The sequence below is a fragment of the Hipposideros armiger genome, unplaced genomic scaffold (assembly GCF_001890085.2).
Source record: "Hipposideros armiger isolate ML-2016 unplaced genomic scaffold, ASM189008v1 scaffold_247, whole genome shotgun sequence".
Classification (NCBI taxonomy): Eukaryota; Metazoa; Chordata; class Mammalia; order Chiroptera; family Hipposideridae; genus Hipposideros; species Hipposideros armiger.
The window spans coordinates 361,955-385,275 of NW_017731597.1; the positions used below are offsets into that span (position 1 = coordinate 361,955).

General features: G+C 43.3%; 2 protein-coding genes across 3 annotated transcripts in view; one reads left to right on the forward strand and one right to left on the reverse strand.

The window, feature by feature from the left end:
- GDAP2 (ganglioside induced differentiation associated protein 2) overlaps positions 1–1,110 on the reverse strand; it is a gene marked incomplete at its 5' end in the record, with an annotated part of 65,654 nt that extends 64,544 nt beyond the window's left edge. The window contains one exon of the mRNA XM_019655801.1: positions 1,004–1,110. Coding sequence (XP_019511346.1) covers positions 1,004–1,110 — 107 coding nt within the window. The remainder of the gene's footprint in view (positions 1–1,003) is intronic.
- A 159-nt stretch (positions 1,111–1,269) lies between these two features.
- Positions 1,270–23,321, forward strand: part of WDR3 (WD repeat domain 3) — a 29,172-nt gene continuing 7,120 nt past the window's right edge. The window contains exons 1-19 of one of the 2 annotated variants that reach the window (XM_019655833.1): positions 1,270–1,336; positions 4,497–4,696; positions 5,665–5,874; positions 8,478–8,596; positions 10,115–10,193; positions 11,076–11,171; positions 12,053–12,166; positions 12,357–12,458; positions 12,897–12,994; positions 13,876–13,983; positions 14,574–14,804; positions 17,070–17,163; positions 19,079–19,180; positions 20,208–20,293; positions 20,470–20,605; positions 21,453–21,509; positions 22,567–22,667; positions 22,888–22,999; positions 23,113–23,247. In XM_019655833.1, the coding sequence (XP_019511378.1) occupies positions 4,526–4,696; positions 5,665–5,874; positions 8,478–8,596; positions 10,115–10,193; positions 11,076–11,171; positions 12,053–12,166; positions 12,357–12,458; positions 12,897–12,994; positions 13,876–13,983; positions 14,574–14,804; positions 17,070–17,163; positions 19,079–19,180; positions 20,208–20,293; positions 20,470–20,605; positions 21,453–21,509; positions 22,567–22,667; positions 22,888–22,999; positions 23,113–23,247 (2,151 nt within the window). In that variant the 5' untranslated portion in view covers positions 1,270–1,336; positions 4,497–4,525. Of the gene's footprint in view, positions 1,337–1,439; positions 1,625–4,496; positions 4,697–5,664; positions 5,875–8,477; positions 8,597–10,114; positions 10,194–11,075; positions 11,172–12,052; positions 12,167–12,356; positions 12,459–12,896; positions 12,995–13,875; positions 13,984–14,573; positions 14,805–17,069; positions 17,164–19,078; positions 19,181–20,207; positions 20,294–20,469; positions 20,606–21,452; positions 21,510–22,566; positions 22,668–22,887; positions 23,000–23,112; positions 23,248–23,321 lie in introns of those variants that run through there. The other variant, XM_019655834.1, reaches the window with a different exon arrangement.

Below are 23,321 nucleotides of genomic sequence, written 5' to 3' on the forward strand. Positions count from 1 at the left end.
CCTTAATAATATAAAGCATGACACCTACAGGAGATATTAACCATCCACACCTACCTAAATGTTCCCTTCCCCATCAAACTTACTGAAATAATAGTTGTTGGACACAATTTCTTACCTTCTCATTCATCCAATCCATGGTAACCTTGTTTCTGGACACCCATTCTCTACTACTGCATATTTCTTGAATATGGAAGATTTGCTGAGCATGTCTTAAAAACTCAACAAACGTCTGAAGAAAATCAGATAATGTATAAATAGATAAAAGTCTAATTTCTAGGCTGGCTACAGATAATCTTGTTCAATAAGCAAAAGCAGGAGCTTGTTTCTTTTGTATTGACACGTTCGCTTTAAATTTCCACAGCTACAGACATCGGGACTCCAGGACTCACTTCTGAACACTTCTATGCAGCCCGAGAATAAAAGCGGACAGAACTGCCAAGGGAGGAAAAGCTAATTCCCACCTGGTGCCAGAGCACCTAAGCCTCAATTACCGAGCACGGAGGCGTCAGCTCTGGTCACTTCCCCCTCCAGCGGCCAGGGAGCGGAAACACAAAGCCAGACCAATGTCACTCCAGGGACTGCGGGGATCCAGACGAGTCAGCCTCCTGGGCTCGGCGCCTACCCAGCCTCACCCCGGCTGCTCTGGGTTCGTGGAACGCCCCGCTCACCCCCGCGGCAACACAGGCTGGACTCTGGGGGCTGCAGCCAGCAGGGCTCCCGGCCGCCCTGTGTCTCCTGCACCCCAGGGCACGCACCTCCCCGGTGACAACAGCACCCGTGTCTCTGTGCCCGGGTCTGCCCACCCTCTCTTCCCGATGAATCGTCCCCGACAGCACCTCGGACGAGAGAAACCCAAACAACGGCTGGGGAAGAAGCGGCGGGCTCCTCCTTCCAGAGAACCCCCAGAGCTGACCCTGTGCCCGCCCCGAGTCCCGTGCGCCTCCCGCCGCGCCCCCGGCCCGCTGGCTCCGCCTTCCCTCCCGGCCTCTGCCCCGCCTCTCACAGCGCTCGGGTGGTCCCATCCGGGCGGCAGGCGGAGCGGGCTAAGCTCCTCGCGGAATGCGGTGGGGCGGCATCCCCCGAAACCCCTTCTAGAAGCTCGGCGGGGAAGGGGAGTCAAAGTCCCAAGAAGCCCGAGTGACCAGCTGCCGGAGCTCGGGGCGGCGGGACGCGGACTTCCGATCCCGGCCGGCGCTCGCCAATCAGAGCCCGGCTCTTGCGTCATTTCCTCCTAGAAGGCCCAGGAAACGCCGGGCGGAAGAGGGTCCTGGAGCGGACCCGGAAGGGGCGGGCCCCGTGGGCGGGGCCAAGCGGCCTGGACCCGCGTGGAGCTCAGGTGAGTTCAGTAGGTGCACCGGCCGCGGGTGGCGCCTTTGCCTCGCTACTCGGGTTTGGATGCACCTGGGTGGGGGGGGTCGCTAGGGTGGAGGGAAAACCGGCGGTAAGGGCGCCCCACCGCGGAATCCGGAGGCCGACCCCATACGCCCCGAGCTGGCGCGTGCGGTGCGCTCCTGCCGGACCCCACGCGTGCACAGTGTCGCCTGAGGATGCGCCGGCAGCGTGGTCGGTGTGGGGGACCCCCTCACTCCCGCCTGACTGAAGACTGTTTAGAGACGTCTGATAGGTCTGTTGCCTCCTCCCAACCTACAGTGCATCGTAAGAGCAACATGTTTGGGGGGGGTGGGGGACTGTGAGTTAGGAAGCAGGGATGGTAGGTAGGGGCGCAGAGGAAGGTTAGGTCGCGAGCCGTCTCCAAAAAGCGCTGAGATCTGTACCCACGAGACACAAATGATCAACGCCAGCTTGTAGGGAAGATAGCTTAAGTATTGAGGCAAAGGAAAGGCTGCGAAATTGGACTAGCCCCGAAGGAAGTGGGCCTCCAAAGGAGAATGCTTGTTACTCGAGGTGACAGGTCAGGTGAAGACGGGAAGGTGGCAGGACCAGGAGGGAAACCAACTAGCCTGACAAGAGAGAGGTTATGGGAGAAATAAAGAAGGATCGATGAGTTCTTGGAAACTGCAAACAATGTAGCCCTTTCAAGGGCTTCGGAATAGGGACAGTGCATGTGAAAAGATTAAGTCAGGTAGTGTTATGACTTTAAATGAAAAGAATAAAAAACATGCAGGCGGAGGTGCTAGACGGAAAAGTAGTCCTGGAACCCAGGGAGAAGGAGCTGGAATGGAAAGTGGAAAGAGAAAAGATCCTATTTCAGAGAAATCGTCAGTTAGGTGGAAGTTTCTGACAAAAGAGAGGACAGAGGCAAAGAGAAGCAGTTTAGCTTCTCTTTAAAATAAATTTTGGAATTAGACTGACTGCATTGGAAACTGGCTGTGGCACTTAAAACTAGCTAAATGTCTTTGGATTAGCTGTTTCACATCTCCGTGCCTCGTTTCCTGGTCCGTAAAACGGGGATAAGAATAGTACCTTCCTTGTAAGGTTATTGTGAAGAATTTTTTATGCTTACATTCACAATATACTAGATTCTTTTCTAAGTACTTTACTTATATTAACCCATTTATTTAGCTCAATTGTATATGTAAACTGCATGTTTACTCAATTATATACATTTACTATCAGTTACCATAGACAGACGGTCCTGACTTACAATTTTTCTACTTTACGGTGGTGTGAAAGTGGTATGCATTCTGTAGAAACCCCACAGAATTTTGAATTTTGATCTTTTCCTGAGCTAGCCATATGCGGTAAGTTACTCTCATGATGCTGGGCAAGTGGCATTGAGCCACAGCTCTCAGTCACACAATCTTGGAGGTAAACTACCGATATTCTGCAGTGTATTCACTGTGTTAGTTGATTTTGCCCAACTGTAGGCTAATGTGTGCTGTTAAGGTAGGCTAGGCTAAGCTGTGATGCTCGGTAACTTAGGTGGATTCAATGCATTTTTGATATACAATCTTTTTACCTTACGATGGTTTTATTGGGATGTCCCTCCCTCCCCCCACCCAAGTAAGTCAAGAAGCGTCAGTAGTAAGCACACTTCAAGTCTTGGCTGCTATATTTTTTTATTAATGAGCCCAAGGTTACTGCAAGGTCTTGGGCCCACATGCCTAGGTTTGTATGTCTTAGAGTCAGAAAAAAATAAGAGGGGTTCAGGAAGCAAGATAGGTTTGGTTTCAGACATGTTAAAGATGCTGCTGCAAGGTATTCGAATGGGATGTCTAATTATTCACGTATGCGACGGGACTGGAACTAGAGATGTGGCCCCTGGGCCGAGGCAGGCTGTATGACGTCTGCAAGGAAAATACTGTGGGAAGAGTTGGTAGATGGCCAAGGATGACCATGAGGAACAGCTACAGTTAAGGAGGAATAAGATGAATTGGGGAAGAATTGATCAAATGGTCCCATGATAATGCCTAAGAGCATTATCACTATGTTAATAACATCTTCCCTTGATAAACTGGCTTTATGTTGGTTCCTATGAAAAGAAAAAAGAGGCTAGTAAGTGATTATTAAAAGAGAATGTTAGCTGAGTTGACATTGAATATTTTTGTTTAAGTAGACTAAAACAGACGATTTTAACAGAAAGAGACCCCAAAAAGTTAAACCAAACAAACGAACAACAAAAAAACTGCTACAAAAAAAGGCTGTCACTTCTGTTTAGTATCCATGTGTTTTGTAAGTTGCATGGGTATTTTGAGGCATACTTTTCACTCTTCCATATCAAGAGTAGACAGGCTTGACTTTTTATCTCCCTCACCTGTTGTCTTTTATCCATTAGCAGTGTTTTCAGTGAATTGGATTTAGTGTGGAGACTATGGCACCTTTTAAAATTGGTGGGTCAAGTTGCTGTACCATTTTTACCTGTGTCAAGGGGAGGTGGCTGCCCTGATTTGGAAATCAAGCACAGACCTGCCTATCCTGGGACAGTAGATCTCAAAGCAGGGAACCACAGTAGTGGCAGCATCACTTGGGAACTTGCTAGAAAAGAAAAATCTTGGACCCTGACCAAACCTACTGGATGGGAAATGGGCACTTGGGGAGGGGAGGAGGAGGCGGTTCCCAGAGCTCTGCTTTCATAAGCCCTCTGATGAGCTGGACACTTACTAGGGTTTGAGAACCACTGTGCTAGAAGGTCAAGGGTTTTGTTTTACTCAGCACCACATTTCTAGTTTCTAGGACAGCACCCATCTAATGAGTAGGCTTGTAATAAATGTTTGTTGATACATATTTTCAGTCTCAGGCTGTCAATCCCAGTGTCAAAACTTAGACAGTGGTTGAATGGGCAGAAGCTAATCGTTTGGTACACAGAAGCCATAGGTCAGATATTTGTGAGGGGAATGACAATACGACCAATTTGCAACTGGTGAATTAAAAATGAAGATGTCCTGGGATTTTGTGTGAATTGTTTATTCAGAGTAAACAAAAGCTAAGAAGCCACAAGCTGTACACTTTTAACTATATGGTAAACAGTTGGTGTTTGCTGGCCTAGCAGAGCCAAAGTACCCGAAGATCTGAGTTTTCTTTCTTTGCACGCACAGCTCTCTCTCGTGGTTCCGGGCGTTATAACATGGGGCTCACCAAGCAGTACCTACGCTACGTTGCCAGCGCAGTCTTCGGCCTTATCGGCAGCCAAAAGGGTAATATTGTCTTTGTGACACTTCGTGGTGAAAAAGGACGCTATGTGGCAGTACCAGCTTGTGAACATGTTTTCATCTGGGACTTAAGAAAAGGAGAGAAGGTAAGCCACATATCAACCGGGTTGATGTTGATTTGTGGGTGTTTGAGGATGGAGACGCAGAGGTGGGAGAGCTCTCATATATCATGCGCAGATCTTCTAAGTGTGTGGTCCCAGAAGAGACATCTTTTTCCTTTGGGGCTAGATAGCCACATATCAGGTTCTGTTGTGTTCTTCCACACTAAATTCTGAAAACCACAACCAAATAGGAGCTTACCTGTTAGGTACCTATTTGTAGTGATACTTATAATTATTTGTAATCATTATGTTATTCCCTATATTTCAAGTTCTGCTTGCCCTCACAACCAGGTAAAAAATACGAGGCATTTAAAAATGCATAGTACTCTATGTTTACTAGTAGTATGCTATGTTGACTGAATCTTTTCTTTATACAGATGAAGCCCCAGGGTTGTTAAACTCGGCTTTGATACTTTGTGTAACTCTAGATTCCCTAAGCCTACCACTATCGCCACACCAAATACAGGCATTTTGATCTTGTCCACTCACTATGTGACTTCCCAGAGGTTAATACTTTGATCCTTGTTGCCACACAGAGTCGGGAATAAACCATGACAGCGCTCTGGTGCCATGGGGGTTGGTTGCTTCTAAGACAGGGCTCAGTTAAAGCACGGATGTGTTTATAACCCTTAATGGAAAATCATTTGGTGTTGCCATAGGATACTTACTAGGACTTAGTATCTATTCCAGAGCCTGGGAAAGTTTTGCATGTATTATGCTACTGTAGAGCTTTTGGAAAAAATAATTTTACCTTTAATGTTTCATTGCCAAGTACAAATAATAACTCTTTAACCATGTTAAAGAACTTGAGGTGGATTGCAGAATTTCATTTTTATTCATAAGAGTGATCTGGAATTATTGATGTTCTTAATTTTTCTGTGCAATTATTCCCACATTTTTCCCTGGATGACAAGCTCACTCCTCTACATTGTTTTACATTCTTATGATTTCAGATCCTCATCCTTAAGGGGCTTAAACAAGAAGTCACTTGCTTGTGCCCCTCCCCAGATGGGCTGCACTTAGCTGTTGGTTATGAGGATGGGTCGATCCGAATCTTCAGTCTCCTGAGCGGGGAAGGAAATGTGACCTTCAACGGACACAAAGCAGCGATCACTTCCTTGAAGTACGATCAGCTAGGAGGCAGGCTGGCATCTGGGTCCAAGGTAAGGCCTTCAATCTGGTCCCCAAACTTTTTGATCTAGGAAAGGAGCATAAGGCCAGTGTGTAAGCAGGATGGTCACAAAAATTGTTGGGTGCAACAGTGGGCAGTTGGGGTACAAAACTGTACAGATGGTAGAAATAGAGGGAGAAGGATGCGTCTGAACTGGGATGCTCATTTTGTCTCCTGTCATATTCTCTGATGAAAGCCTGTCAGATGTAGGAACACCATGAGGATGCCCATGGTGACTGTTACATAGCATCACTGTGGAAACGCTACCCAAAACAATACACAAGGGGAAAAAACCGATTGGAAAAGGAGAGACAAAGTGATAATGCTTTGCCATTGAGTTTGGTAAAATTGGCAGCTTTCCTGAATCTCAAAGTCATCAGAAAATATACTGTAAAAGATTCCATTCACAAGAGTATGTTAAGTAATAGATAGAAAAATACCATAAAACTTTACTGAAGAATGTTAACAGATGACTTGAATAAAGACACAAACCATGTTCTTGAATGGGAAGACAAAGTATTGAAACGTTGCTAGAGTTTTCTAATTAATTTATATAGTAAAAGCAATTTAAATAAATATCCCAAAGGTTTTATTATTTTATTTGTTTTAGATCACGATCAAGTGATTTAAAAGCATGTATGAAAAAACAAATGAATAAAAAACACCAGAATTTTGGGAAAGAAGAAGAATAAAGAATAATAATAATGTGTTTTCAGAGTTAGAATTTTTTAAGAAGTTTCAGATTAAAATGCATTATGAAGTCATAATTTAAGACCTGTTCTATTCATCGGTATCAATACAAAATAGTCAGATAGATTATTGCAACGCATTAGTGAGAGTCCCAGAAAAAAACCCACTTCTATTTGCTTAATCAGTGTATTTTAGAGATGATTTTTCCAATGAGTAGGAAAATGATGGATTGCTTATAAAATGGTACTTAGATAATTAGCTGACTATGTGGGAGGAAGTTTTCAATTAAGTTAAAGTTTTACCTCATGCCATATACTAAAATGAGCCACAGATTAGACTTAAAAATTAAAGAGTGATATTTTAAGTAAACAAGATGATATGTACCATATTTCCCCATGTATAAGACGCACCTTAATTTGGGGCCCAAAATTTGAAAAAAAAAAAGTATTACATAAAGTTATTGAACTCAAGTTTTATTCATCATAAAATTCATACAATTCCTCATCACTGTAAAAAAATCTACAACCACTGTATAAGACGCACCCAGTTTTTAGACCCCAAATTTTTCGAAAAAGGGTGTGTCTTATACATGGGGAAATACGGGTAAATAAAAATTTACCTGATATCAAGGTGGGAAAGGACTTAAAGCTGATATATCAGCAAAGAAAGAAACTGTAAAGGAAAAAAAGGTAGACAGATTTGACTACTTAAATTTAAAACATTTGTCCATGAACAAAATATATAGGAAAGTTGTTAAGAGAATAAGTATATCCTTAGAGTTCTCATCACAAGAAGAAAATATTTTTTTCCATTTTTTTCTTCTTTCCTTTTTATTGTATCTATATGAGACGATGGAAATCATTTCACAATGTATGTACATCAAGCCATCATGCTGTATGCTTGAAACTTACACAGTCATGTATGTCAATTATTTTTCAATAAAATCGGGAAAAAAAAGTTAAAGGACAATAAAAAGGGAAAATATTTAATCTTTTCAATATCAAAAAGAAGGATTAATATCATTCATCTTTTAAATAACTTACAATCAAGTAGACAACCCAAAGGTAGATGAAAGACATAACATGGCAGTTCAGAAGAGGTATAGATGGCCAGTAATCACATAGAGCATGGACAGAACTTCTGACTGACATTCAGAAATGCAAATCAAATAAATATTGAGACAGCATTTTGAACTTGTGAAATTGGCAGTGGTTTCTGAGAAACTGATAATAGCCCGAGCTGAGCGATGAGCAAACTGGCCTTGTCATCCATGTCCCTGCTGGACCTATAGATTGGTGCAGTCTTTCTGGACATCACCTTGATGGTGTGGATTCCAAACTTTAAAAATAGAAATATCTTTTAATCCCAGAAATTTCCTTTTTAGTGTTTATTCTGATCAGAGATATATACAAAGATTTATGTTCAAGAATGTTCATTTCCACATAAGTATAGTAGCAGAAAATTGGAAGCTACGTAAATGGTTAAAATAGAAAAAAAATGTAAATAAATTATGGTATATCCTTAGGATTGATTATTCTATGACCATTAAAAATGAGAATAGACTGGGAGGACATAGAAAAATGGAAATACATTAAATGAAGAAAAGGGCGGAGGGTTTTAAAATGATATGAGTAGCATGGTCGAAGTTTTTTAATAGAAAAATATCAACCTGGATATATACATAAAGACTGAGACATGAGAAAACAAGGTATCTACGGTGATTATATCTGGGTGGCAGAATGAACTGGCATTTACCGGTATCTCTTCTGTACTTTTCTGTACACTTTCCAAATTTTCTACAAGGACCGTATATCACCTTTGTAATAAAAATATTATGTTCTGGTGTTTGTCAAGTTAGGTCTTACGTGGTAAAGAAAATTCTTCTGTATTATTCGATCCCTTTAGGACACAGATATTATTGTGTGGGACGTGATCAATGAAAGTGGCCTCTACCGGCTAAAGGGACACAAGGATGCCATCACACAAGCCTTGTTTCTGCGAGAAAAGAATCTGCTAGTTAGTAGGTAAAGCAGGAACAGTTTTGTTTCCAGTCCTTTGCTAGGCAAACTCATCTGGGGGAGGCGTGGGGGAGGGGTGGGGGGAGGGGGTTAACAGGAATGGGCTTCATTCCTGACTCATTTCTCCATGCTGTTCTCAAGCTCACGTGCTAGTTTCCTCTTTTCTTCTCAGCTTTCCTCTCTCCTCCCCTCCCAAATAGCATCATACAAGCTATCCAGAGTTAGAGCGTTTTTAATATCCTGTTTTCTGATTTGTCATTATTTCCCCCTGATATCAGCTTTTCCATGTTCCTTAACCCCTGACATGCCTTCTATGGAATGAGTTGTCCAGTTTCTGGGTCCCTAAGAAGTCAGGAAAGCAGAGTATGAAGCACTGGGGGGAAGCGAATACCATGTGTTTGATGTAGCCTGCTTTTTGAGAGCAGACGTACTCCATAGTTAGGCCTCCTGAACACCTATTAGGTTGAATCATTCGAAATTTCCATTTGTGTAGGTCAAAAATCATAGGTCATATATCAGCAAGTTCCTGTGGTGCAACCTAATATAATAATTATCATTCCGAAGGAATGGCCACCCAGGAAAGTCTGGGATCCTAAGGTTCGCTGTGCAGTAATCAAAATGGTCATGACTGAAACTCTGAGGGAACAGTACCCGCTGTGCCAGCGGTGGGTGTGTTCCTGGGGACAGGAAGCAGGGACGTTGGTGTGTCGGGTTTGGATGACACGGATTCTGTGAGAATGACTCTGCAGTTCTATGCGGATATATACACATTATTGTTTAGGGAATATGAAGGAAAGGAAGTAACACCATGAGGTATGATTCTTTGTTGTTTGCTTCCACTTTGGTCATGGAGGAGTAATGCACTAGATTTACGTAAGTGAAGGATCAGGGGAGGGGCACTGACAGACAGCAGAGCCCACGTGCAGGAGACTCAGCCAGTTAGTGGGACGTTTTGAGAATGGTGCTGAAGAGCCCGACTTTGGTTCTGTGGAGAACCTTGAGCTCGTGTGAACTCAGAAAACTGAGATAACCTGACAGTAGTGTATTGGACATGATGAGGGAACAGGAGTAGACGAAGAGACCAGATGAACAGCTGTTAAAATAATACAGGCCGTAGGACTTAAATTCAGCCTTGTGTACAGAGATGGAAGGACAAGGCTTCGCGGAGGGTGTACGGACTAAAGGGACGTGGGCGACAGAGCAGGAGAGGTGAGAAGTTTCTGTGTTAGCGTGAGAGAATGCTGGTGCTGTGATGATGGAAATGATGGGCCACAGGTCAAGTTCTGAGTTCTTTCTCACTCTGAATTCAGTTATTTTGATGCTTACAGGTGAAGCATTTTATTTTTCTACCTGAGAAGAACCACAGGGAGAGTTCAGAACCTTTGCTTTCTAATAGAAAGGTCAGGTAGAATAGTAGTGTGCGACATTATTGCTGTGTGTTATCTTTTTAAGGTACCAAATGAGACCTTATCGCCCTGTTTAGCGATTCTTCCTAATGATTTTTTTCCCTCTTTCTTCTTTCAGTGGGAAAGACACCATGGTAAAATGGTGGGACCTTGATACGCAGCACTGCTTCAAAACAGTGGTTGGCCACAGGACAGAGGTACATGTGGACTCGTGGGCCCAGGGAAAGAGCGAGGGCAAAGCGCAAAGGTTTTCTCCCCGGCCCTTTCGTGGCTCTTTGCTTTTACTGCCTGCGATAGTCATCTCATCGTGCCTTAGGTAACAGAGAGGCTGGTGTGTTGGCAGAGGTGGCCGCCATCAGAGCAGATAGAGCAGCTCTGGCATTTCGTTAAAATGGGCCTCGAATAAGTTTTTAATCCGTGAATATGAGCTTCATCACTTTAAAATCCTAAGTGTCTACCTTGAAGATTGGAGGGAGGTTTAATGATAGAGCGTTTACAGTGCCTGGCCGGTGACATGGAAACGGCACACTCTAGCCATTGTAATAGTGACCTGGGTGTAGATCTGTTCAGTAGAGACCAGGGGATGTCGTGCAACCTTGCACCCTCTGTGCTTCGTTCATACCGGGCTTTCCGAAGCACATACCTGCAGTTAATGAGGGGGAAAAACAAATTAGATTCTTTGACTATGGGTTTACAACAGTGCCATTTTTATTGTTTAGTTCTTGGATATAGGAGGCCGAAAGTTAGGCAGTAGACATGAATGGAGCTCCTTTTATTTGTGAGGCAAAGAAGTGTCAGACTTAAAGCTATCATTTGAGTGGATTCTGAACAGCCATTCTCTAAATGTAAGGATAGGAAATTGCAGAGAAACTTCTAGATATCGCATAAACAACAGTTCTACCACAGCCATTTTTTCTTTCTGAAAGTGGGACTTCTCTTAAGTGTGTGTCGAAAGGGTTGCCTTCATATCAGACTTTGCAAATGCCAAAGAGATTTCACTAAGGCATACTGGAACGTCATGTCATACATCCCACAGTCTCTAAAAAATCCTGTTGTTTGAATCTTCTTATGCCCTGTAGGTGTGGGGGCTGGTTCTGGTGTCAGAAGAAAAGCGACTCATCACTGGGGCTTCAGACAGTGAACTGAGGGCTTGGGACATAGCCTACCTGCAGGAGGTAATTACTGTGTTCTGATCATGTGCCCGGCTACCTGTCGTGTTTTATCAGTTTTGTAGGCGGATTGAATTTATCATCCCATGTGATCACACAGAACTAGAAGGAATTCGATCGCATTGGTAACCTGCTACCTCTAAACACATTTTTTTTCCCCATTGGATGCTCTGTTGCCCTCCTTGATTTGAGCTTGGAAGTAGGATGACTTTAGGCTTACGGCTTCTGCTAACGCTGATGTTCTAGCCTGTGGGACTCTTCGCCTGATACTCTTGGACCTTTGGGTGTCCATGGGTGGACTTCAGAATATCTGTGGCCCTTTCCCCTCAAAGAAAAATCTATGTAAACTTTGTGTGTTTATAAATATGTGTATTCTGAGAAGATTATTAACTTTCTCAGATTCCCTTTTTCCTCCTTTTGTGAGGACAGAAGGTTATGGACCTCAGATTTAGCTGGGTTTTGGTGGTGTGCCCAGTAGCCAGTTCGAGGGGGTCTGCATTAGTAGGCTAGGGATTATCTTTCCTTTATTTAAGGAGAAAACGTAACCTCTTGCAATGCCTTTGCAGTTCTTCATGCCAATTTGAATCTTTGCCTTTACAATACGGTTTTACAGTTAATGAAGAGTCCATCATTTTTTTGTCATCTTGTTACTAAACAAGTGATATACTAAAGTGATATAGTGAACAATGTATTGTTTGCGTTTGATGTAGCCCGTTTTTAATATATTCTCATAAATGTCCTACCACTGAAGAGGTTTTATCAGAGAGGTCACTAAACGGAAGTTTATTAGTGGCTCTAAGGACAGGTTGCTAAGACATTGGGGTTAAGAGTCACCGCCTGGAACACGTTATTTCAGCTTTTACTTTTCCAATATTTTACAAACACAGATTGAAGACGTAGAGGAACCAGAGACCAAGAAAATGAAAGGCACTTCCCCTGGAATACAGGACACGCATGAAGCCAAGGAGGGCCCCCTCGAGATGGACGAGGCTCCCAAGGATGTGATTAATATTGTTTTTTATCTTTAACTGAGTTGAGTGGTGGGGAAAATGAGAATTGCAGCTCAGTTTGCAATTCTCATCATCACTTTAGGGAACATCTCTGTCCTCTGCATTTATTGGAATCATACCGTTTCAGAGGTTCCGTGGAACTTCCATTTCACCTTCACCTTCTCTCCTGCCTCTTCTGTAGCGCATCCTCACATGCAGAAAAGCTGGCTCCATAATGCGGGAAGGAAGGGACAGAGTTGTGAATCTCACCGTCGACAGGACAGGCAGGATGCTTGCGTGCCATGTGAGTCCAGCCAGGAGGAAATGACAAGGGCGAGGCTGTGCCTCCCAGAGACTTGCTCTGTCCTACTCAGCATGCAGATCAACTTTTCTTTGTCATGTTACGAATTCATTCTCTGGTACTGTGTGGATCCATAATCCCTAGCTCTCATTAGGATAGCAACAATAATTGTTCTTCCTCTTAGTAGAACCATTTATTAAATGCTTCCTTTCTAAGCAATTGGAAAGCATTAACTCTAATTTAGCCTTCGAAGCAATGCTGTGAGTAATACGTGGTCTCTCCACTTCCCAGATGAGACAGTAAACCCAGAGAGGTTAAGTCATCCAAAGTAATACAACTAACGAGAGAAGAAAAAGAAATGTTAGGGTTTAGTCCTCACTGCGAAACGGCTAACTTACAAGTTGCCCATCCTGAACTCACATCAACCTTTTGTCTTTGTAGGGGACTGATTCTGTGCTGGAGGTGTTTTGTATTCTCTCCAAAGAGGAAATTCAGAAGAAAATGGATAAGAAGATGAAGAAAGCCAGGAAGAAAGCAAAGTGTGTTTTCTTAGTATTTACCACTAATAAAGTACCCTGGGTGGGCCACGTGGTACTCATAGAGAACCTACGGCTTCTTTAAGGAAATATTTACTCCATTACCAATTCCTGTGAAAGCCAGAGATTTTATACCATGCCAGTAGTCTTAGTTTTAAATTTCTTCTCTTTTGTACAGCTTCGTAACTTGCACATTCCTGCGTCTTGAACTTAGAGCCACACAGAACTAGAAAGACTGTACAGATTTTTGAAAAAAAGCATTTAAATCTCAGAGGCTAGCAGTGTGTCTCCAATGACAGCAGCCTAGACAGAAGGAAGTTGGGTTGCATAATGCTCACCTTTGGGACTGGGAGAAGAAAGACTGGTTGGACAGTTATATAATTGATGTTTGGAGACAATATAACCTTGAAATAGGTCATTATAATAGAAGTTGGTTCCTCAATGGTTGAAATTTATCAAGTCTCAAAGAATTAAAAAGCCGTCTGAATTGGCATCTCTTTTGAGACCTCTGGTTTATTGGACATGGTTGGGTGGATAAGTGCAGGTTAATGGATTTTTCTTAAAAAGTCCTGAAGTTAGAAAAATTTACCAAGAACATTTCAGTGGAATAGTTTGAATTTCAAAGACTTTGTCCCAGGAAATTTTATGGGCTTTTGCATTCAGAATCCATTTACTGAGGGTACCCATTAAATGGAATAATGCTTTGTGACACTAGTTCACAAAACATTTCTACATACACTCCATTGTATAATTCTCATGGTAACCCTGTGTGGCTGACTCCCTAGATGACACAGGTTGTTGGTCTCAGAGCCAGAACTTGACTGAAGTAATAGCCGAGCTTCTTGTGGAAAAGTGATAGCATGATAGCCATTTTTTTCCTCCAGATTAAATTCTTCCAAAGGGGAGGAGGAAGACCTCGAAGTCAATGTTGAAATGACGCTGCAAGATGAAATCCAACGGGTGACTAATATCAAAACCTCTGCCAAAATCAAGTGAGTAAAAGTGTAGTATGTGAAGTATCTGAAGTGTTATAGAAATAGTAGGCTGCAAAGTGTATTGGCTTTGTCACACTATTTGTAGCAATCTATACAAATTGTGTCATTGGAGAGTGACTGGCACCCCCGGGGCCCTACTTACTCATCTCATATTTGTTGTATTATAATAACCTTTCATCAACTTGTTTACAATCCTTTCCTGCTATGAATTAAAAAGAAAAAATGTATACCCCACATTCCGGAAGGATTTAAGGTCACATAAAAAATACAAAAAAAAAAAACAAAAACAAAAAACGCCACAAAAAACCCAAGATAGACAGATTTAGGTCCAAGATGGCAGAGTAGCAGTAACAGGAAAAACGAACAAACAAAAAACCAAGATCTATGTCAGATACAGTATCTAAGCCTGGGTCTCTTTGACTTAAAAGCTGACACTCAGCTGCCGTCCAATACTCAGAGCGCTCTCTGCATATAAAATTTTTTATACTTGTTCACACATCCTATAGGTTGAGGTCTCTCTGCTAGACGGTCTTAACCTTGGGAGATAAGATGGTAGCTGGAACCTTGATGAGTGTTTTCTCATGCAGATCCTTTGACCTGATCCATTCACCTCAAGGGGAGTTAAAGGCTGTGTTCCTGCTTCAAAACAACATGGTGGAGTTGTATTCACTGAGTCCGTCGGCGCCTGCCCCCCAGCCAGTCAGGACCAGCAGGGTTACCCTGGGGGGTCATCGCAGCGATGTGCGGACTTTGGCCTTCAGCTCGGACAATATTGCTGTGCTTTCAGCAGCAGCCGATTCCGTTAAGATTTGGAACAGGTTTGTGAGACGGTACTTTCCGTAGCTTTACCCAGTAGTAGTTTCTTCCCATTGAATTAGTTTTTAATACTCTTGTTGGTTAGTGACTAGTTTCTGAAGGCCTTACGCACAGTTCCCTCTAAATGTATCTTCAGTACATTTTGACCACAGGCCTGTGGAGTTTGGAATGGGGGAAACTTGCGTTTTTTAAATTAGGTGCAAAACTAACTAAATAAAAGCTGATGCCATGTCTGAAGCGAGTGGCTGTACGTGGCTGGGGAAAAACACACAAACATCCTGCCTACTCTTTAAATTCCAGTAGGCTCCTGGCGCTGTCCAGTAATTTTATCATAATTCCTCATTCTTTCCTTTCCTAGATTACTGTTTCACACTTTTATCTTCTCAAACCTCAAACACCTCTAGTCCCTTTAAGCTGATGAGCTTGCTCCCTAGTTCACTGAAGAAATCGAATCATCTAGAGAACGTTTGTGTGCTTCCGTTAGACCTGCCGTCTTAGCCGCGTCTGTCCCCGGGTAACCTGTCTTTCCTCATATGGCTGCACTGGGGCCCCTGACCCATTCATCACAGTTTGAAATACATCGTCTCTCCTCTTCTTCCCGTTTCCTCCTCCTGCATCGTCAGTTGGTCCTTTCTGTTGGGTCGTTCCCATCAGTGTCAGATATGCTATAATGTCTCCCATCTTAACAGAAATCCTGGTGATAACCCAGTCTCGTCCTCACAGCTCTGTCCAGTTAACCCTGTCGTCTCATTTCTTCCCTCCACTCTGTCGCCCCTCCAGCTTTTATCTGACCGTTTCACCAAACCCCTCTTGTCATCTTGTCACTCGTCTTCATGTCTCTAAGTCCAGTGACAAGCTTCATTTGACACACTCTCCTTAAATGGATACTTCTCTTGGAAACGCTTTCTTTGATTTGCATTATTTCCTCTTCTGGCGAATTTTGCCCAGTCTTCTTCTGGCTCCTTCTTACCGTTTTGGCCTCTAAATGTTGGAGTGCTTCGGAGGGAGGCTGCACCTTTTCTCTCTCTGCACTCACTGCGATGCCTACACGGGGCTTTCTCTGTGCTAATGGTGCAAACATTTACATCTGTCCTTAGCCTTTCCCTGACATCAGGCTCACTTGTCCCCATCCTTTGTTTTTATCACCACCTGGCTATCTAATTAGGCATCTCAGAGTTTATATGCCCCAGGCCGCACCTGTGCTTCTCATTTCTGTAACGATCTCCCCACTTGCTCTTCCTACAGACTTCCCATCTCAGTAAGTAGTTCCTTCCTTCTGGTGGTTCTAGCCCAAATCCTGTCGCCATCCTTGATTCTCTTGCGTGTCCCATGTCCCAAATCATGAGCAAATCCTGTCAGCTTTACCATCACAACGAATCCGGAATCCCACCACATTTCATCGCCGGCATTGCCACCACCCTATTTAAACCACCACCGCCATCGCATCTGGATTGTTCCAGGAGCTTCCTGACGGGTCTCCCTGTGTCCTTTGCCCCTCAGTCGTCTGTTCTCAACACAGCAGCCACTGGAATCATTTTATAGTGGAAGTTATACCACTTCCAATATCTCCATCTCGCTATAACTGAAAACCAAAGTCCTTCCAGACCTCAATCTCTCTGCTGTCCCCTCTGCCCCACGGGAGCCACACTGGCCTTTCTGTCACCCCCACACATGGCAAGGATGTGCCTGGGTCATGGCTTTTGTGCTCCCTGCTCTTTCTGCCTGGAGCCACTCCCCTGCAGGCTTTTTCCTGTCTCCTCAGCACATGACAGCCCTGCTGTCCTCCGCCCACCTCACCCTCACCCCCTCTGCCATCGCCTGATGTACCAACATCGATCTGTCTCATTCCTAAAGAATGTTAGGAATGGCATTCAGTAAATGTGGAGTGAAGTGCACATTTGATTTATATTGGTTCAGTGGATGACTGTGGTCCCAGAAAACGAAGTTAATTCGACCGGGAATCCTGTGGACTCACTCACTGCCTTGTAGCGGCAGATGGGTTCTCTCGAGCCCAGCACGTGCTGTTCTCAGCCCTGCTTCCGTAAAATCTCCGTTCCTTAGGATTGGGACGCTCCTACAAAGAAAACAGAGTGAGGCGCCATTTCGTATTTTCTCCCTTGATTATCACCGGGTCTGAGCCGAGGGTTGTTTAGACTGCGTCCTCTGTGGTGTTGGTCACTGTGTGGCTAACTGTGTGTTGAGCACACACGCTGTCCTCTACGATGGAGAAGCAGGCTCTCTTGTGACTTGTTTGTTCATCCCCACAGGTCCACACTGCAGTGTATTCGCACGATGACCTGTGAATATGCGCTTTGCTCGTTCTTTGTACCTGGTGACAGGCAGGTGGTCATAGGGACAAAGGTAAACCGAGACGTTTTCTTGGATTTTGGGGTCTTTTCTATTCAGTATTCTTAAAGTTGTTTGAGAAATCTGGGTTCTTTCTTAGCATCCTAAAAATGTATTAAAGCTGGATAATATGAAAGGGTATTTGTTTATTGCCTTTTTAAGTTTTGTTTTCTTTATTCATCTTTTTAAAAAATCAAACCTCATGTCAAATTATGAGGAAGAGGATGAAAGTCATGACCGCAAGATAACTGTCATTAACATTTTGGCAATCCAGCCTTTAGTGCATCATTTTTGAGCACATACGTAATGGTGTTTTGAGAAGATTGATGATAAAGTACACTAAATACCTAGCATCGTGCTTGGCAGGTAGAAGCATTCAACAGAGAAACTAACTGAGTCCTCATTCCCAGCTGCTGCTCAGATGGGGAGATAAGCAGACGGGAATAAGCAGACATGGACTTGGATTCACTTTGTCCCCCTTACAAAACGGGTAATTTGGAGCAAGTCACATCACTGCCTTAGTGTTTTTCCTTATCTGTGTGATGGGATGGTGGCACCTGCTTTATGACAGCAGCTTTCACACAAGATGGTGGGCCTAGGTTTGAATCCCAGCTCGTCTACTCTAGTTGTGAGACCTCTGGGCAAGTTACTTAACTCAGAAAGCCTTGGTTTTTCTTGTAAAATGATGGAAAAAACCTACCTCACAGTATCAGAGCACTTAGCACAGAGACTGGCTTACAGCAAATTACTAATAAGTAAGAGCTGGCAGCTTAAGTAGCAGTGATGAATGGAAGTGCTGATAGAGTGTTTTGAGAAGTGCTTTGCAAGTATGTATGATTGTTACCCCCCTAAACCAATGCCCCCTGTACATGACTGCTTTATTAGAAAACGTAGGTATCACAATGGATATTTTTTTTTGTTGCCCAGAACAAAGTGTCAAATAAGCTGGAGAGATCTTAGGGTCAATGTCAAGAAAAGAGCATTACATTTCAATGAACAATTTCCCTCATTTTTCATTAATTCTTCCAACAAACATCCATTATGAACTGTTGGGAAAGCATTTTGCAAATTGCTCCGAGGACTTCCTTGTGACTGGACTGCAGCGCCGAGCCTGTGCGCTAGGCAGTTCATGCCCACCATCTCATTGAATCCCCACAGCAGCTTAGAGAGGTTGTGATACAAAGTCCACTTTACAAGTAAAAAAACAGGCTAATAAAGATGAATTCCCACCAGTCCTTGAGTTGGAAAGAGGCAGCTCTGGGATTCAGGGCTTCCACCTTGCACGCTTTCCACTACGTGCGAAGAGCAGGCTTTGCCACTGTGTGTGCTACACTGCACTGTGGCCACGACACACACAGACTTCTAAACAGAAGCCAGGCCGACTGTTTCTAAGCTACTGTGTTTGTGGGTTTTTTTTCTTTTCTTTTTTTTTGAGGTTCATTCCCTCCCTAGCATTATAAATTGTTATTTCTGTCAGCGTATTGTAGAGGAGGAAACCAAAACTAGATGGAGAAGAGCTGGTTAAGCCAGTTACCATAGAAGATAGTCCACTGAAAGGATCCATTAACCTTTAAAGGTGTTCAGGTTTCCCATTGACTGTTACGTTTATTCTGATTTGCCTGTGGGCATGAGAGTTCCCTCTTGAGGTTGGGGAACCAGTGAAAGTGGCAAGACTCCTGAACTCCAGGGTCGTACTAGTCCGTAGCCGTCCAGCATGGGAACCCTGCCATGGTTAACTCAGCACGTCAGCAGGGGGCTTAACAGCATTTGTTCTGGTAGCAGTACCGAGCATGGAACGTGGGAGCCACGTCCCAGGCCTTGGCCATGTCGTTGCTGTGTGGTTCAGACATCGGCGCTGACAGGTGTACGCATGCGTCATGGAGGCTGTCGGTGTGTTCGTTAGACCTGTGCTCGTTTGTGTCTCCCACAGACAGGGAAGCTGCAGCTTTTTGACTTGGCCTCAGGAAATCTGCTGGAGACAATCCACGCACATGATGGGGCTTTGTGGTCCATGTCTATGTCTCCAGATCAGGTAACTAAGCCACATGTGAAAAGCTGGGCTTTAGGACTCAGGCTGCATTTCTCATTTCTTCTTTCTTTTTAAGTTAAATTGATTGGTGGTCAACACTGGTTAATCACATTATATAGGTTTCAAGTGTATAATACTATAACACATTATTTGTATATTATATTATGTGCTCACCACCCAAAGTCTAGTCTCCATCTAGTCTAGTCTTCATCCATTGGAAGTAGACATTTTTTTTGGAAAAACCAGAATCTGGAATTTAGAGTGGGTAATGCCATTGGGTTCAGAACAGAACAGCATTTAAAATTCAAATAGTAATGACATCTTCCATTTGTGGAGTGATCATTTCCAAAGTACTAACAACATCCATGAGTGTGTCATTTGTTGTTATTTTTACATTGATTTTGTAAACTGGGTAGTGTTTGTTACTTCAGCAACACTAAGAATCATTGTAAGGTTGTTTCCTACGTTATTCTGCCTCTGAAATGGCAGCACAGAGCTTGAGACCTAGTTTCTGACTGTTCTGTTGGCTTCCCACTAACACTACACTGTGATGAAACTAATTTTCTTGATATTGGAAAACAATTTCAAACATATTTCAAGCAGACACGTTGCAGGAATACATTTCTACTTTTCTGAGGTAGACACTTTGAACAAACTTATTTAGATGGTCCAGTCTGTATATTTGTGAAACTATTTTACAACTTAATAGCAAGTTCTTTTGACTGTTGCCTTCTTAGGTGCAGCAAAAAACCCCAGAATGTTTGAGTCTTTCTTCCTGATGCTGAACGAAAGAATAACTAGAACTTGACACTAGTTGTCATCCATCTGCATTAGTGTCAGCTAGGAATTCTCAAATAAGGTCTGTGGCAGCAGCCCCGAGGAGCATGAAAAGGGTTAGAGAGAAACCGCATTTTTCTGAATTCTTATTCCATGTCATTAAATAAAAATGCTTTTATACTATTCTGATGTGTCTTCTTATCAGAGTTTCTGTACTAAAATATTTTTTAACTGAATGTCATTTGCTTTTCAGCGTGGCTTTGTGACAGGCGGTGCAGATAAATCCGTCAAGTTCTGGGATTTTGAGTTGGTGAAAGATGAAAATAGTACCCAGAAGAGGTGAGCAGACATTTTTGATTTGTGTCCATTTTGTGGACTGAAAATGAGGAACCACTAAATGGACTTTTGATTTGTGGGTTTCTGTGGAGCTACAGAGTTTGGGGGATTCTGTCGCCTTTGTGGGGGACTCGTTTTTCTTTTTTTTTGTTTCTTGATGCTTCTTTCTGTGATGCTAGACTTTCTGTGACGCAAACCCGAACCTTGCAACTCGATGAAGATGTGCTGTGTGTCAGTTACTCTCCCAACAAAAAGCTGCTGGCCGTGTCTCTGCTGGACTGTACTGTGAAAATTTTCTACGTTGACACTTTGAAGGTATAGTGGTCACTCCTGGGGCCGTTTTCTTTTGTCACACTGGCCTTGGGTTGAGACTATGAAGTGATGTGCCCAGCAGTATATTTCTCAGTTTGTAAGTGAATCAAAACATTAGAGCTGCACTAGGAAAGCTAGAGTTTCAGAGAATCCTTTGGTTCCTAAATTTTGCTTAAAGCAGGTTATATTTCGTATGCTCAGAAAATCCTGTTGGAGCCAGTAGTTTTAGGACCGTCACTAGGTGTCCTGGGCAGGGATTCCACTCTTGGCTGTATCTCAGGATCATTTGGGTTGTTCTTAAAATACAGATTACGGGGCCCAATGCACAGAAAGTTGCCAGGACTAGACTGGACCTGGGAAGAGTGGGGAACCGGTACCCCAGGGTCTTTTCAGCTGAGAGACCCAACAAACATCTCACCATGTTCTGACTGAGGCAGGAGGCTTCCCCGCCCCACTGTGTTGCCATTTCTGGTGAGGGCACACCGGGTGTGTACGCCAGACGGACACGTACATGCCGCCTCCAATGGTCTCATTATCGTCTTTGAAGATAAAGACATAGAACAATCCAGAAGAGGGTATAGCATTGTATTTTGTTTTTTGTTTTTGTTTTTTACCTGAGCCATCCTGCCACCTGTTGGCAGCTCAGTGGCAGCTCAGCTCGGGCCGGGAATTGAACCAGTGGCCCTGTTGCTCAGAGCTCGCACTCTTGAGTGAGCTCTTAACCAACTAAGCCACTTGGCGGCCCTGTAGCATTGTAGTTTAGACTTGTAGTTTAGATCCACATGTAATAAGTGATACTTGTATTTTATAGACACACGTGAATTATTTCTATTCTTTATTTCATATTTAGTTTTTTCTCTCACTGTATGGACACAAACTGCCTGTTATATGCATGGACATCTCTTATGTAAGTAAAATGTAAATAGTGTCTCAGTAACAAGTTGTTTTTTTCTAAAGCATTTTCTTAGTTCTTGGCTTAATATCTTCATTATATAGTATTTATCTTTTCTTTCTATTGTATGACTTTCTCCTGCCAAAATCATAAAATAATATATATTGTAATCATTCCTTAAATATGGTACTTTAATGTCTTCAGAATATTTTCACAAATATCTGAACTAATCCTCATAACTAACTCCCTGTTGTGGATTTCCCAAATAGTATTTTGTTGTCTAAAATTCTGTAATTGGTAGAGTACTCTACAATATGGAAGACGAAAAAAGGCATTCCCCTGTGTTCTGAAGGATAGTATTGGTGAGGAAGATGGAACTTAGCTTTATATTTGGATATTTATGGTATTTCGCACGCTGTGTACTTTGTCTCTTGACCAAAATCATATTTTTGCAGTGTCCAGTTATGATGAGGGATGGCAGTATGTATTCATAAACAATGTCTAGTCTGTGTGAAAGGAATTGGCCCTGTGCCCCAGCTATCTGTGATCAGCGCGTTAACAGAAGAAGTTGGTGTTAAAAATATTTCTGATTTTCCTGTTGTGTTGCCAACCATTTGAATTAGGCATTGAAACAGGAAAGATAAGAGAAATAGTGATAGGGAACATGGGATAAAAGGCTAGGACCTAACATTCTAGAAGATTCTTTCCCAGCCTCATTCTTTCCTTCTCTTTTCCTCTTCCTCTCTCGGGAAATCCTATGACAGATCAGAGATTCTTTTTCCTGTCTGTGTAACACAGTAAGTAGATCACCTCCGTCAGGGCACAGCTTGCCCTGTAGCAGGACAAGAACAGTTAAGCCTCAGAGTGCTAGCTTTCACTTAACAAGCTTTTGGGTCGATCTGTAGGTAAAAGCAAAGAAGTAGGTGCTCTTGGTAGAGAGTTGACGTTACTTTTTTGGCTTTGATTTTACTGGTTTTGAGATAACTGGGCTGAAGGTTCTGGTTAGCTTTTCTTTATCTAATTTACAGAGTTTCAGAAAAATTGAGCGGCGTTTGACTTCTCTCCCTTGTAGGACGGAGCACTCATAGCAACGGGCTCTGCTGACAGGAATGTGAAAATCTGGGGTCTGGACTTTGGGGACTGCCACAAGTCCCTCTTCGCACACGACGACAGGTAGGTGCAGTAGTCTATTCAAGGACCCCCGTTTGGGTCACCTGTAGGTACCATTTTCCTTGAGCATCTGTGTCTGTTGTATAGCGTTCTCAGACAGTCATCCATTTACAACTCTCCACTATAAAGACACTCCAGAACTAGCGATTCAAAGCTATCTACGTGTAAGGCTTTGTAATAACGTGTCACTTGATGACATTTGCATGCTTCTCTCATTTTTCAGTGTGATGTACCTACAGTTTGTGCCCAAGTCTCACCTCTTCTTCACTGCTGGGAAGGACCGGAAGATTAAGCAGTGGGATGCGGACAAATTTGAACAGATACAAACTCTGGAGGTAACCTCTTCCTGCTCTGTCTGCTCCACTCAATTGCACACTGAGTGTTGGTCTCCCGCTAACGTAGCAGGTAGCAGTCTGTGAATAGGTTTTGGTTGGTTCTCTCTCTCCAGGGACACCACCAGGAAATATGGTGCTTGGCTGTCAGCCCCAATGGAGACTACGTGGTGTCATCGTCCCATGACAAATCTCTGAGACTTTGGGAGAGAACAAGGGAGCCTCTTATTCTTGAGGAAGAAAGGGAGATGGTAAGGACTCCAGCCTTGGTTACAGATATGCCGGGGGGTATCAGACATGCCGTCCCAGCTGAAGTTTTCTTTTT